This window comes from Somniosus microcephalus, chromosome 1 (genome assembly GCF_052327205.1).
Source record: "Somniosus microcephalus isolate GS21.2 chromosome 1, FLI_Smic_1.0, whole genome shotgun sequence".
Lineage (NCBI taxonomy): Eukaryota > Metazoa > Chordata > Chondrichthyes > Squaliformes > Somniosidae > Somniosus > Somniosus microcephalus.
In genome coordinates this window covers 178311663-178328202 of record NC_140987.1, presented here as the reverse complement: position 1 = coordinate 178328202, position 16540 = coordinate 178311663, and the positions used below count along the sequence as shown (strand labels likewise).

At 43.6% G+C, this 16540-nt stretch overlaps 1 protein-coding gene across 2 annotated transcripts in view; it reads left to right on the top strand.

The window, feature by feature from the left end:
- The window catches only part of macir (macrophage immunometabolism regulator), a 49751-nt gene extending 33682 nt beyond the window's left edge, over positions 1–16069 (top strand). For both annotated transcript variants that reach the window (XM_085987720.1, XM_085987711.1), the window contains one exon: positions 8945–16069. In XM_085987720.1, the coding sequence (XP_085843846.1) occupies positions 8966–9589 (624 nt within the window). In that variant the 5' untranslated portion in view covers positions 8945–8965 and the 3' untranslated portion in view covers positions 9590–16069. The remainder of the gene's footprint in view (positions 1–8944) is intronic.
- Positions 16070–16540: the final 471 nt, after the last annotated feature.

The window sequence follows — 16540 nt, the reverse complement described above, 5'->3', positions numbered from 1 at the left end:
AGCTGTACACAGTACTCCCAAGTGTGGTCTCCCCAAGGCCCTGTATAATTGCTGTAAGACTTTCTTATTCTTGTACTCCAATACCTTTGTAAGAAAGGCTAACATACCATTTGCTTTCCTAATTGCTTATTTGCTTTCCTAATTGCTTGCTGTACCTGCATGCTAACTTTCTGTGATTTACATTAGGACAGAGAGCGGGAGATTTTTTTTTGCACAGAGGTTTATGGGGCTGTGGAATGTACCACCAGAGTTAATGATTGAACCAGAGACCATGTCAACATTTAAGAATAGGTTAGATAAATGGTTGAAGGAAATGAGAATAAAGATACATGGGAACAGGGTGGGCGCATGGGATTAGGACTAACGTTCTCCCTAAGCCGCGCAGTGGCCTGGAGGTCCCGTGCAGGCCGCTCACTGGCTTTTGCATGGAAGAAACTGCGCATGCACAAACATTTGAACAGGCCATGCAGCCAGTTAAAGGGACTGTGCATGAAAAAATAATAGAGGGAACATTGATTAGGACTACTACTCACATGGCCCAACCAATACGCTCAGATTGATTGGGCTAAATGGCCACTTTTTAAATTGGATTTATGTGCCATTTTATGTACAATTCTAATTCTGTACACTGTCAGAAAACAAGACTCTTGGAGCAGAGGATTCTGATATTCAAGCAGAAAGTGGCCACATTCTGCAGCATCAGAGATGATGAGGTTTCTGAATTATACCCTGCAGAACATGGTGACTGAGGAGGCAGTGCTCACACAGTTCAGGACGCAGGGATAGTGTAGAAAGAGAGGAGTGAGTGACCATCTGCAGGAGCATCAGAGGCAGACAGGGCTTGCCATTGCAAGGAAGCCCTGAGTTACTGGAATTTCCCAATAGAAACTTAATACTTGAGGTGGACAGTGACAGTGACTCAGAGGAGGATAACCTTGAGCAACAGAGCACACCCGTGGAACAAGGGACTAACAGGGCGTGAGATTCAGGTAGGCAACAAGAATAAGAAAGTGGTACTGGTGCGTGATTCTATATTTGCAGTTGTGACCAGGAGTCCCAAATGCTATGTTGCTTCCCTGGTGCCAGAGTGAAAAACATTATGGAATGGCTGGAAAAGAGACAGCAGCCAACATCATGGTACATGCTGTAACCATTGAAATAGAGCCAAGTGTATGTGAGGCCTTGCAGAGGGAGTTTAAGGAGGAAAAACAAAATCTTAAGGGTGGTAATCTCTGGATTGCTTCCAATGCCACGTGCTGGACAGGTTAAGGAGAGTAAGATTTGAAAGGTGAACATGTGGCTGCAGGGCTGGCACAGGACGGAAGGGTTCACATTTTTGTGGTATGGGCAGGCTATAAACGGAAGGGATAGCCTTCACCTGAATCGAAGTGGCACTGTTGTTTTGTGGAGAGGGTAAATAGAGCAGTGGGGGAGACATTTAAAACAGATGTGACGGGAAAGTGTAGGTCTGGAACTAGTGAGGTAGAGCAGGATTAATAAAACTATTGAAACTGAAGCAGAGGTTTAGCTGACAGTTCAGAAAGACATGGAAGAACAACAGGGCAATAATGGGTGCTTTTAAATATCCCAAGCTAAACGGGAATAACAGTAATGCATGTGGTCAAAGTGGGGACTGCATCAAGGACTGATTCCTAGGTTAATAGGCCAGCAAGGAAAGAAGCATTGCTTGAGCTAATTCTGGAAAATAAAGTGGGGTAAATACCCAACATAAAGAAGAATTGGGAAATAGTGACCATATCATAGGTTCCACCTAAGAATAAAAATGGGTAATGAAAAGTCAAAGACAAGGGCGCTGGATTAGAACAAGCAAAGTTCAGTGAGACAAAAGGTGTTCTACCCCCAAATTAACAGGGCGTAAAAGTTAGCAAAAAGGTCAGTGGCACGCACGCACGCACGCACGCACGCACGCACGCACACACATAGATATATATATATATATGGGGTTGAACCACTTGGCGATATGAAGGTAATGGGAGGAGAATCTGGAACAATTGTTAGAGATAAATGTAGAAAAAGAATTGTTCTGAAAAAAATTGGCATAAATCGCAAGTGAATGGGCCCTGATCCAATAGACACTATGCTTTTTTAAATTTGGTTTTGGGATGTGAACAACACTGGTAAGGCAGTATTTATAGTCCATGCCTAGTTACTCCAAGTGTGTGAAGAGTCAACCACATAGTATGAGACTAGAGTAACATGTAAGCCAAGCCAGGTAGGGGTAGCAGGTTCCTGTCCCTGAAGGGTATTAATGAGCAGTCAGGATTTTACTCAAGTCTGCACATTTCGTGGCTATTTTTCTGGTGCCAAGCTACAAACTACCAGATTTATTGAATTCAGTTTCACAACTTGCCATGGTGGCATTTGACCTGAGTTCTGAGGCTATCATACATGTGTTGAAAAGAAGTCGGGCACGAGGGCTGCAATTTTCCCAGCGGAGGCAGGTTGGAGTCGGGTTGAGTGGTTGGTGACTTCAGCCACTCCAAAATCACAATTTTAATTTAACTGGGCTTATTAAGCCCGCCGTGCGCGCTACCCGGCCCAATCAGTGGGTTTGGGTCTGCTGCTCGCCTCTGCTGATGTCTTCCATTCAGGAGCTTTTAAGGGGCCCATGTAGCCTTTGCATTTCATTTGGTTTATGCTGCTCCTGAAAACGGGTCCTCTGAAAATGACTGCTGCAAAATCTAAGGCTGCTCCTAGATTTGATGATGAGTCCCTCCATTCTCTGGTGGAGGGAGTAAGCGGGCGCAAGGATGTTCTGTTCCCTCTCAATGGCTGGAGGAAGCCTCCTCAGCAAACAAAGGCATCCTGGCTGCAAATTGCTGAGGAGGTAAGCGCCAGGTCCTTGTGCTCACGCATCTGGGTGCAGTGCTGAAAGCGGTTCAATGATCATCTACGCTCAGCAAAATTGAGTATCACATCACACTTACCTTCAATCTGCTTCCCATCTCCTCTCATCACCAGCACTCTGCATTGTCAACCTACTCCTGCACATCCCAACTTACCCTTACATTCCCTTGCACCCTTACCTATCCCTCTCTCTATATATAATCACTTCACCATTCGACTATGCACCACTCACTCTCACTGTTATGCAATGACAACAACTAACAACGCACAGGGAGGCACCTTCCTCTTGGCACCTCACTCCATCTTGGTCTTCCCTCTAAGCTTCAATGTTTGGATTCTTCACAGTCACTCCATCAATCTCGCTGAAACTCCACTTGTGTCCCTCATTGCAGGAAAAGAGAGCCCACAATAAGAGGGAGAGAGCGAGGACAGGAGGAGGCCCACCATCACTCGCAACTTTAACAAACGCTGAGAAGGCTGCTCTTGACATAGTCGGATGTGCAGAGGAGCTGGAAGTGGGGGACGGAGAGACGGGCGCACTAGAGCAAGCTGGTGACGGAATAGATTTGCAACCCTCTCATTTAGATTTCATGAGGGACTGATATGGCATCTGATGTTCATACAGATTGAGTTCTGATCATCTGCACAATAAGATGTTTCTGGTACCTAAATATCACATGTCTAACTCATGCCTTTACTCCCTCACAGAACCATCGAGAGCTCCCCTCCCCACTGTCCAGGAGGAAGAGCCGGACGACTCTTCAGAGGAACCTGGAGCCTCTGAGGGAGCAGCGTCACCAGAAATCAGCGCACCCAGCACCAACACAGATACGCACACTTCGGTGGGTCCTTCCTGACATAGAGTAGTGTTATCACCTGGTGTATCACAGCTCACAAGTGAGCATCAGCAGATGGTGGAGACAGCAACAGCACTGGAAAGTCCTTGCCGCAGGACGCTCTTAGCTCTGCTCAGCTACATGTAAATGTTGTGCCTCTGGGGCCATCCAGAAAGAGAGCGGTGCTGGAACTCCAGGAACAAGTGCAGGAGTCTCTGACAGGGTTTGCATCCACGGTAACTGCGAGTGTGCAGGGAATGGAGGAGTCCATCTCAAACATGAGCAATGCGGTGGTGCACTCAATGGTGAATGTAGGTGCCGCCATGGAAAGGATGGCAACCTCCATGGAGGACACAAATCGCCAGACTCAAATGAGCATGGTGACTTCTAGATAGATGGTCTGATATGGAGGATAGATGGGCATCTATTGAGGAGAGGAACCAGAGGTACGTGGACGTCCCCACTATGAGGACTGTCAGTACGGAGACGGGTCCTCATGGCCCCACTGATGTGCAGCAAGGTGCTCTCCAGCCACTTGCTAGCAGTGAAGTGCGGGTGACCCATGAGAGGGATGTTGGTGGTCGACAACCAGGAAGTGTGGGCTCCTCTCCAAGCATTCACACTACCATGCTACAGTGGAGCCTTCGGTCAGAGCCCCAGATTCCTCACCCAACTGAGATGGCCGTCTCAGCTCCTGCACAGCCGCAGGAGGAGCAGACTGTTGTGGAGCCCTCCCAAGCTCCCAAACCCAGAGGACGCCCGCCAAAGGCGTCAAAGCATAGAAATGAGCAAGGTGCCTCTACATCTGCTGAAGCCACAGGGGAAGAACCACATAGAAGCATGCATAAGAGAAAGTTAACACAAATAGTCACAAGGGTAATCACTTGGGTGTTTTCATCTGATACAACGGTTGTCATCGTTATTATTAATATATTAAAGAAAAGCGATGGCAAAGATTCAAAGAGTAGGTCTATGTGTGCTCCGAAATGGAAGTTGCACAGAGAGGGGTCAGGGTGCATTTCATCTGTAATGATGGTGGTGAAAGTGATAGAAAACCACAGTTTATTGTACAGATGCTGTATGGTATGTTAAGAAGGTACGTGCATCCCTTGCCTCACGGCCAGCAATATGTTCACATGCTGGTGGAATTGGCACATCCGCCCCCGCAAGGCGTCCCTCATCTGCCGCATCCTCCTCCTCCTCCTCTTCCGAGGCGGCTGTGCGCTGAGCCACTTGTTCCTCAGGCAGCACTAAGCCATGCTGCAGTGTGATGTTGTGCAGGGCACAGCAGACGACGATGATTCTGGAGACCCTGGCTGGTGAGTACTGTAGGGCTCCACCAGACCTGTCGAGACATCTGAATCGCATTTTGAGCAAGCCGATGGTTTGCTCAATGATGCTTCTGGTGGCAATGTGGCTCACATTGTACCGCTCCTCAGCTTTGTTTGATGGCCTCCTCAACAGTGTCATTAACCACTTTTTCAGGGGACAGCCCTTGTCTCCAAGTAGCCATCCGGAAAATTGTCTTGGTGGATTGAAGAGCTGAGGCACAGTAGACTGCCGCAGGATGAACGAATCATGGCAACTGCCAGGGAACTTGGCGCAAACATGCATAATGTTCTTCCTGTGGTTACACAGCAGCAGGACGTTAAGGGAGTGGAAGCCCTTGCAGTTGACACATACAAGTGTGTGTAGCCGACTGGGAGATGCTGCTGATGATCCCTGGAAGGACCCTGAAGCAAAGAAGTTGAGTGCGGTGGTGACTTTGACAGCCACTGGTAAGGAGTGTCCACACGCTCCTCTGGGCTCCAGGTGTTGGTGCAGCATTGCACAGATGTCAGTGACTACCTCTCATGAAAGCCTCAGCCTCCTTTGGCACTGCTGCTCCCTCATGTTGAGGAAGCTCATCCTTGGCCTGTAAACCCTGTGTTGGGGGTATCTCCTGCGGCACGGTGCAGCCCTGCGCTGATGCACTCTGCCCTGTGCAGCATCAGGTGAATGAGGAGAAGGTTGGCGCTCCTGTTGTTGTTGTGCCCGCTCTTCCTCTGATTCTGAGGACCAGGATGAGAGGGTATAAATGGTTCCCATCCCGCTGGTATATATCTCAATTGAGGAAGAGATGTTGTAAGCGCTCAGTCAATGTGACCAGAGGGTATTCCAAGGAGGTCACTGCATATGGATTTCAGCTTAAACACAAGCTCAATAGACCTGCAAAATGTGTAACAAAACCTCAAAGCACAAAGTTCTGTCATCTGAAAGTCAGCCATGTTGCACATCCATTTTTATGCTGCAGGAGCAGCTGTCAACATTCACCTACTTGCTGAACCCGGCACAATCAGCTGGCGTGTTTGTCGCACAACGGGCAACGTGCTGAAAATTTATTAAAATGGGAAGAGACAGTTAAAAAGGGATTATCTAGGCAGTTAACAAGCGGTTAACTGCCTTAAGAGCCTCTCCCGCCATTTGGTGTCAGGTCTGATCGGGACTCGCAGACCCAACACTTTGCAAAGTTGCGGGATGGCGGCAGGTTAGCAAACTGCCGTTAATCATTTGGATTTTTACTCCCGACCCGCCTCCAAACCCACCCTCTGAGCGCCGGCAAAATTACAGCTGAGGTAGTAGAGGCTCTAATCACAATATTCAATCCTCCTTAAATATGTAAATTACGCTATGGAACTGGAGAATCGCCAATGCAACACCCCTGTTCAAGAAGGGAGAGAAGAATAAACCAGGTAAGTCTAGACTAATCTATCTAATGTCAGTTGTGAGAATTAATAAGCATTTAGAAATGCATGAGTTAATCAAGGACAGGCAGGAAAGATTTTTAAACACAAGTAGTGTTTGACACATTTAAGCGTTTTTCAGGAAGTGACCAATTGGATAGATAAAGGGAATGCAGTAAATATAACATATACGGAATTTCAGAAGGCAATCAATAATGTATATCACAAAAAAATTCAGGCGTATGGTATAAAGGGAAATGTAGCACCAGGGATAGAAAATTGATAGATGAACAGGAAACAAAGAAGGTAAGTTGGTCAGATTGGAGAAGAGTTGGAAGTGGTGTACCCTAGGGGTTCACTTTTTTGTTCTTGGTAGAGACAAATGATTTGCACTTGGTTATAGGGAACACAGTCTCAACATGTGGTGATGACAATAGTTAGATGTTAAGCTAACAGTGAGGAGAGCTGTAAAAGATTTCGGGCAAATGTAGGCAGTTTAGTGCAATAGAAATACAGGTGGTAGATGCAATTCAATGTGGATACATTTTGAGCGAAAAACGGGATGGGAGTGTACACAAAAAGGAGAGCGACTGAAGGATGTGTGGATGAACAAAGAGCCAAGGGTTCAAATACATAATTCCCTGGAAGTGCAAGTGCAGGTAAATAAAGCTATATAAAAGGGCAAGTAGAATTTTGCATTTAGGAGAATAGAGTACAAAAAAGAAGAAAGAAAGACTTGCATTTATATAGCGCCTTTCACGACCACCGGACGTCTCAATGTGCTTTACAGCCAATGAAGTACTTTTTGAAGTGTAGTCACTGTTGTAATGTGAGAAACGCAGCAACCAATTATGCGCACTGCAAGATCCCACAAACAGCAATGTGATAATGACCAGAGTAAAATAAATAATAAATTTATACAAAACATTGGTTAGGCCGCAGTTGGAGTAGTGTGTGCAGTTTACTACTAGAATGATACCAGAACTGAGAAGTTATACCTATCGGGAAAAGATTGAATAGGCTGGGGTTCTCCAGAAAAGAGAAGAGGCCTTTAAGACTCGACAGAGGTCTTTAAGATTTTGAAAGGGTAAATGTAGAGAAGATGTTTCCACTTGCGAGCGAGACCAAAACTAGGGGCCATAATTACAAGATAGTCACTAATAAGTCCAATAGGGAATTCAGGAAAAAACTTCTTTACCCAGAGAGTGGTTAGAATCTCTTAACGGGCAGCACGGCCCATTCAAAATTTCGTGCATGCGTGAAATTTCCCATAGAAAATCCAGTAAGTGGACTGCGTGGGACCTCCAGCCAGCTGCACAGCTTAGCGGGAACCAATGTTCCCCTTAATTTTTTTTGAGTGCGAGGTTCCTTTAGCAGACTGCGCAGCCCATTCGAAGTTTTGCACATTTGAAAAGTCAGTCCTCGATTGTGTGGGACCAGCAGACAGCAGGAACGTTGCTCATTACCACAAGGAGTAGTTGAGGTGAATCGTATAGATGCTTTCAAGGGGAGATAGATAAGCACATGAGGGAGAAAGAAGTAGAAGGATATGTTGATGGGGTTTGATGATTGTAATACGTTGTAACCTTTTGAGGGAAAATTTGATAAATAGTTAAGGCAGAGGAGGATACAAGTCAGTGGAAAGGAAGCAGAGCAGTGGGATTAGTTTTGAATTTCCCTAGTAAACTAGTAGTACAGACACAGTGGACAGAATAGCCACCTTTTGCGCTGTAAATTGGCACAGAAAATTTGCTGGGGCGTGTCCCTGGCCTTTATGCTTCTTGCCTACCAGGAGGCAGGTTGACCATTTAAATATTATAATGAGGCTGGCGAGCTTCAGATTTAACCTGCATTTCAAATTTAACTGTGGCTGGTTGGGTTTCGCAGGCCTCTGGAAACCTGCCAACTAATGGAAGGCAAGCGTCTGTACCTAACACGCCCCCACGCGAGGCCCCTGATCGCTTTCTGCCCCCCCCCCCCCCCCCCCCCCCCGATCGTTCTCCAGGCCAGCCTCGATGTTCTCTCCCACCTCTCCGGCCCCCAGTGTTCTCCCTTTTCCCCCCACCCGATCCCTCCCTCCTCTCTGCGGCCTAGTGCCGCAGGCCTGCCAGCCAGCGTCTCCATCTGGCTGACTGCGGGTGGGAAACGGAGGTTTCAAATGCAAATCAGGCTCTACCATTAAATTTGGCAAGGCCTGCAGGAAACTCGTTCACCCAGGTGTCCCGACTGCTTCCGAGCACCCACCCCCCGCCATCGCCAACCCACCTCCCCATTAAAATTCCAGCCATTGAGTTTGTACGCCAGTGCTCACCCACCTGTTCAAATACTGCTCAGCCTTTTAAAGAGATTAAGTAGTAGTCAAGACTGCAAAGAGCTGAAGTTTACCAAGTTATTGATTAAACATTTATGGTCTTGCTAAGATGTACAGTCATGTCTTCAGAGCCCAATTTTTAACCTTGTGTAAATGCTGTACTTGTTTTGTGTTCGTATTGTATTAAGTGTTATGTTGTACTTTAGTCTGACAGCTGCCAGTTCAGAATGGAGGTGGACCTCAGTGGTATTTCCAGGGCAGCCATGCCTGTGCTCTCTGCATCTGCTGTCGAAGTGAACTCTCCAGGTAAAACGGAGCCAGAGAAACCTCGTAGCTCCAGCACCCCATGCTCTCCAGTCAAGCGGACTGTGTCTAGCTATCAGATTCTTCACATGGACACCAACTACTTAGTTGGCTTTACTACCGGTGGGGAACTTTTAAAGTTGGCTCAAAGGTGGTCAGGCAATGAGGCGGGTGCAGCAGAAGCTTTGCCAGGCCAGCATACCAAGCAGCAGGATGTAGGATTGACTCGAAGTTCCCGAGTCTACAGAACCAAGAATCGATACTATCAGCCGTATGAAATCCCAGCTGCAAATGGGAGAAGACGACGGCGAATGCCAAGTTCAGGGGAACGAGCCGTCAAGTCATTGTCCTTTGAACCCAACAGATGTCTACGTGGCCCTTTGCCAGTTTGCCTCATTAAGGGAAAGAGGGCTCAGTCAAAATCCTTAGATTACCTAAACCTAGATAAAATGAATATTAAGGAGCCAGCAGACACAGAAGTACTGCAGTACCAGCTACAACATCTCACACTTAGAGGGGAGCGTGTGTTCAGCAGAAATAAAACTTGAAAAGAAATGCATTGCTTTATTCAAGATGCACAAGGAACAACACTGAGCTTGTGGAAGTCAGTGGCATACTTGCCCGAATTTCATTGTGACTGATGGGAGTCGACAAACTGGACAATTTGACAGTAGATATTAAACTTCCTTGATGGAATATTGATTCTATACAAACTGTGCACCGGGCTACAAAACCAGTGCTCCTTCTGATAGGATTAATGTGGATTAGATAGTGTAGGTGGACTCTGTTGCATTCCAGAAAGATTAGAAACAATGTACTCCAATGTTACTGGTAAATGGTTAAAATGGACTTCACTTGCTGTTATGGCAGGTATAATATGAAAAGGCTGAAGTACTCCTAACTGTTGTTTTGTAGCAATAATGACCTATTGTCAAAAATCATCTTCAGTTTAACTTCATTTCTGCCTTTTATGATTTAGAGTTTAGTTGTGAGTAATAGCTGCATATACTACTTCTATTATTGAAAAGCATTTGAAATCTGATCTAATTAAATAAACACAGCTGTTCAGGTCCTATCCAATGAAAAAAGGTTCATTTTAAACTGACTATATTTTGCAGTTATATGAAGGTTCAAATTACTCTTGTCTGCAGTTTAAACTGATAAACATTTGATCTGTATCAGAAGGCAACTACTTGCAGAGCAGTGGTTCTTAATGTCCGTTTGCACTGGTGTACTGACATAAACTGTTCTTTGACTGGGAAACCTGGAGGGTCTTTTCAGAACAAAAGTATGAACTTTTGACTTCAATAAACTTTAGTAGAGCTAGCTATATTAACCCATCCCTATATTAATCCAGATGCTTCATGAACTTGTATTACTTTTTCAACATGGAAGAAGACAAATGCATACTTTTGTTCTGGGGGCAGGGGGACCTTCAAGTTTCCTTCTCAAAAGAATCTGTATCAGTACATTATGTGAATCAATGATTAAGGTAAACACTTTAGCTGTATGTTTTAGCTTTCTAATTTAACATTTATATTAATATAAATAATATTTATAGTCATTACATTAAAGATATCAGATGCAAGTTAAAAATGTAAATTTCTTACTACTTAATGTTTCTGAGTGTTGCTTTGAAATTGCTCCGCACAACCCAACTGACTTTGTGAGGGGAAGTGCTGAAGACAATGCAGAATTTCCCATGGTGTCCTTTGACACTAATCTACAATGCTGCAGCAAAAACGTCGGCAAAGCTGGCCGTATGATTAACTCTTTCCCACCCAACCATTTCACAATTTTCTGTTATTTTCCAACATACAGTACAATTTAAACATGGGGAAGGTTTCTCTCACCATAGCAAACTAACACTGGTCAAACTTTTAGAACATATTTCTGATCCATCTTCAGGACTACACTGTGGTGCCTATATTTTAAAACCTACTTATACTTAAATTAATAGTGCTTAGCTAAGAATCATTTTTTTTCTATGTACCAGTGAAGAAGGTGGAAGTTTATAAAATAGATGGGAAAAGGGAACTCTTCTGTATTTGGTAGAAACCTATTAGTAACTCTTCAGAAGTTACTGATATATTTTTAGAAACTGAATGTTCAGATTCAAGTAGTATTGTAGATGTAGGAAAATGCCACACTACTAAGTCACTAGGATTAACTGTTTCAATTTTTCCAATAGGAATTTAAGGCCTAGAAATTGACTATAGCCCCGTGTGGGGCGCCAACCTCGCCAGGGCGCTAAAAGTAGCGCCCCGGAAGCAGTTGCGGCCGCCCGCCGGAAATTCAGTTGGAGCGCCCCAAAGGGAAGTGCGGTGCTACTGGAGGCGCCCCGCATCCCTCTTGGGGCGCTGCAACTGAATATCACTGCACAACGTGCCGCAGCGGCACGGCGCGCTGCGGTACTGCAGGCCTTCCTCCCCTTCTTAAAGGGGAGGGGCCTTGTGCAGCGCGATCTGGGGCCCAGCTGGGCCCCCGAGGATCGCGAGTGCCGGCAAAAGAGCCCGGCACCGAGGAGAAGTGCCGGGCTCTTGGAACGCAGTCAGCAATCCGTGGGGGGGGGGGGGGGGGCGGCTCAGGAGGCCGGGGACGGCAGCGTGGAGTGGTGCTGGCAGGCGGCCAGCAATAAAAATGGCCGCCCCGCACCTCCTTTAATTAGCGCCTCTACTGCCGCAGGTAGGCCCCCCTGAACCGGTCGCACATAGCGTACAGCGTTAAATCAGGGGGCGCATCTAAATATCGCGATCGGGGCGCTGCGCACACCGATGACGTCATCGGTAGCGGCGCAGCGCTAACGGCTAGCGCCACTATTAGCATCCCGCTAAATTTAGCGGGAGGCGTGGCCAGTGGCTTCTGACCCACTTAGCGCCCTCTTAAGGCGCTAACGGGTGGCGCAGCCCACTGAATTTCTAGGCCGAAGTGTTTTGTGAAGAAAAGAGTATAGAAAATCCCTGAACTGAAATTGCATTAATACAACTTTTTTAATGTGCATATTATTGCTTTCATTCTTCAGTTCTTCAATACTAATATTTAAGTTTTTTTTGTGTTTATCTGACAACTTTGTTAGACTAGGTCAACAGTCCATTGAAGCCAGGAGGTGACTGTCCAGTTTAACTGACTGTCCATTACTCCTAGCTTGCATTGTTTAGCCAATTTTGCCAAAGTCCACCTTTTTGTGTTTGGTTTCTAAAGATGATTACCTGTCAACTCATGTAACTTCTTCACAGCCACCTGCCACAAATGGGCTGAGCTGTAATGATTTAGCAATAACATACAAAGCCTGCTACTGGGAGCTGAAATACGCCAGACAGTAGATGATTGACTGAACTACTCTGGATCCTTTAGTATCACAGATCACAGAAACCTCACAGTACAGATAGAGGCCATTTCGGCCCATCGAGCCTGCACCGACACATATCCCACCCTATCCCCGTAACCCCACGTATTTAATCCCCCTAACACTAAGGGTCAATTTTTTATCATAGCCAATCAACCTAACCTGCACATCTTTGGACTCTAATGTTTCCTTCAAAAATTCCAGGGTAGAATTCTAGGTGTGATTGTTTGAAACATAGGGCAGTAATTGTGGGAGCATGTTGTAGAAACTTCTGACCTGCTTTTGGTGCCCCAGGAAAATGTCTCCAATTTTTCAGGGTCAAATTGCTGGGACATTTGTCCTTGTTATTTCTTTCCAGCTGCACCATTTGCTACAAGTTCTAATACATAAAAAATGTTCATTACTAATGATTAACATTTACAACCAGTTACACTGTCATAATAAAATCCAAATAAATGGATGGTTGAAACAAATAATGAATATAAATAAGACATAGTCTGTAACAGCAGTACCTTTTCAAATTTGCCGGTTTTTGAATTGCTAACAAGATCTGCCAGTAACCTCAAAGGTTAATCTCATTCTATGTTCTATTAAATTTTAGTATTTGTTATTCTAAAGTAGGAATTCTTCTGAGCCTAAACAAAATTAAACCACAATAGCCACAGAGGATTAAAGTACTTTATTCCTTTCATAGTTTTCATTTAGTTTTCTTTAAATTAAATGCAGAGATCAATATAATTTCCTTTTGTTTCCAAGCCTCTGCCAGATTAGTAATAGCATGTGTAAGAATATTGCTTATGTTACCAGCACAGTTTTCTGAATTATTCTGGTTGATGGCAGAAATAAATTTTTGATTTCTTTTTGATTTCCACATCACTGATTATATTGTAAATATCTAATTGTATAGTCACTGGCAATATTATGAAGTAAGGAAGAGCTTATAGCTAAATACTATGGCATTATTACAGACAGTGACCTCTGAGACTGAATTATCTGCTCAAAGGTACCCACTAACACAACAAAGCTGCCTTTCTAAAATCACATTTTAATTAAACAAAAAATCCTGTGGAGAACACTTCACGGTTTTCAAAAATCTTTATGAAGACGACTCTTTTTATTTGCCTGCACTGTTAAGAGTATTGATAATGGGCAGTTGGAGACTAAATATTTTTACTTTTAATGAATCATTCAACATCAGTTCAGAAACATTAGAGACTGCATCTTTACTGATGTTGTCCAGTTCAATAACTGAGACAAGCTTGAACCTGTAGTGTGGCTTAGTTATTTTAAGCTCGTGCCCCACTATCTCCTAATCTAATAGTTTTTCATATCTTTTAATATTAAGTGAACAGAACAATATTAAACAAGGGTACAGTATTTGTCAATAATTAAGGCGATGACTTATTCATATAATAAAAACTGAGTCTTTTAATTGCTGAAATGATCCTAAAATTGACTGCTGGAATTTATTTGTATTTTTAAGATATTTATTGAAGGCTAAATTTATTGAATGTTGCTAAAACCATTCAGTTGAAGAACAAAGACATAGTTACATTGCAGCAGTTGGTGATAAATAAGAGGTACTAACAGCTACTGTAATCTTTTTGTAATACAATAAAACTGTGTTGACCCACAACTCAACTTCAAGCTCGGGATGTCAGCCTTCCCCCAACACTAGCACAAAGAGAGATGAGCAATGCAACAGTAAGAGTGCTTGTCCAGACTGTAGTCAGATTGCTAGCAAATGCCATTCACAAAAGAAACACCTCTGTGAAGTTTGAGCAGCATTTAGAGCTCTGACATATAGAACTGAATAACTAGCTTGATGTGGAGCTTAATTAATATATAACATGGTGCCTGGATTGTCCAACTACACTTCCTGAAGGTGCTACTGATGTGGCATTATCAGTGAGAGTGACTTCAGGAGCAGTTTGTCAACAAAGCGGGATGAGATCACTTTGAGCAGCCAGCTAGAACGTTGTAGTCCTGAAAGCCTTTTCAGGTGAGTTGTGAATGTTACTGTTAGAAATCCATAGCAATTGGAACCTGGTCATTCACATCACCAAGCACAGAAACCCACTGGTACAAAGTTACATACAGTGAGAATCCATGGCAACATCAGGACAGCTGTTAGATTGCTCAGCACATTTTACTCGAATAATTATAGATTCTGTAATTAAGCACTATATATAAACTAGGAATGCTGATTCTGGATGTAACTTTTTTTCCTGTCTGCTTTTGAGTGCATCAATATAAAGCTATAACACTACAATGTGCTGTATTAGTCGCATGTGTCTCTTAGTACAGTTAGACAATATTTAACCTTTGATCTATGAATGTTCTTGACAATTACAGCTGTATATGCATATTTTCCTCGCATTAACCTTTGCAAAGAAAAAACTGGGAAGTATTAAATGTAGGTGATGAGGCTGAGGTAACTTGTTTTTGTTTGTGTAAACCTAATCCTTTATGTTCTAATAAGCTGATTTCATGACCTGCTTTTTAATTTTCATGGCCTACTGAAACTAGTTTGTGTTGTAGTACATGGTTATAGCTTTACTCCCAAACAGATCTGTTTCTAAGGTTGACGACCACATGCCTTGCTGTAATCTAAGATTAAATTGTACAGCAGAACCTCGATTTAATGCACACCAAATTTGCCAAGAATTGAGTCTGAAACGTGTCTTCTGGAAACAGGATGCAACTACTGTTTGCAAATGTAAACATTCCCGGCTCCCCCACCCCCCATCATGGTTGTTTTGTTTGTAAAATGCTCATCATCAAGATTTCTACTTTTGTTATTATCCCATGTGAATATTTTGGTTACATTTGCAATAAACTAGTAAATAAAATAATGCTCAGTAAATTAAAATACGATAGAATTTCAATTCTCTTTTGCACATTTGTTGGTATTTTTTAATCTGGTTCTGGAATCCTCTTTCTGTTAATCCAAGAAACTACTATATAGAAATATAAGGGAATGAAAAAGTATTTTGTCCTCCAATTTATTTTCCGCTATTACTACCTGTTTACACTTATCCGAAGTGGCTTCAGTATGGACGTAGCAGGAGATTGAGCCTGGTGTCCCTTGAAGGCAGCACTTGCACCACATTCTGGCCTGCAACCCAGAGTTGTATGGAGGTGAGTTTCTCTACCAGGATACAACTGGAGTGGGGCAATTTACATAATATGTCTTGCTTTGGAGCTCTATCTGCACGGCTTTCACTCCAGAACTGTGCACAGGATTGTTAAGTGTACTGCATATCACCTCTGGTTAGAAGTGGGCATATTTGAAATGACCTTTTTATAGAGATTTCTCTGCATCCTCTGGGATATCTTTTATGAACAGGGAACCAGCAAGAGATTCTATCTGAACTGACCTGTAGTTACATAGTAGTGAGATTGAGCAATTTTGGCATTAATTAATGGGATAGGAACAATGTGCTTGATTGTTTATACATGTTACCAGCAGTTGCTGTTTACTGCAGTGATAACCCTCCTTCAGTGCAATTCAACTTGTTCACATTAAACCAGGAAGGGATTTGGATATTATTTATTGTGTTTTTTAAATATATAATTTTGTATCGCGTTTAATATATTATATACAATCTTAAGCAAATCATAGATGAACTGCATAACAAACCCTGCATATAACCAACAATAAAGGTCATTTCCAAAATAAGTTGAGCTTGCCTTGTGTCATCTGTCCATCTTTTAGGGAATTGTCACTGTTACTAATGAGAAGGCTGAATCCAAACCGTTGACAAGGCATTACACAAAATGACACAACGATTTCAGTCTGTATTTAAATGCAAGTCATGTCATTACACCAAATGCTTGACAAGCGAACAACAGAATAAATTTTTATTTTTTATTTTTTTAAAACATGAATTAATAGAGGACAAGTGCTATATTGACCTTTTTAAATTCATTTATGGGATGTGGGAGTCGCTGACGAGGCCAGCATTTATTGTCCATCCCTAATTGCCCTCGAAGGTGGTGGTGAGCCGCCCTCTTGAACTGCTGCAGTCCGTGTGGTGAAGGTACTCCCACAGTGCTGTTAGGGAGGGAATTCCAGGATTTTGACCCAGCAACGATGAAGGATCAGAGATACATTTCCAAGTCAGGATGGTGTGTGATTTGGAGGGGAACT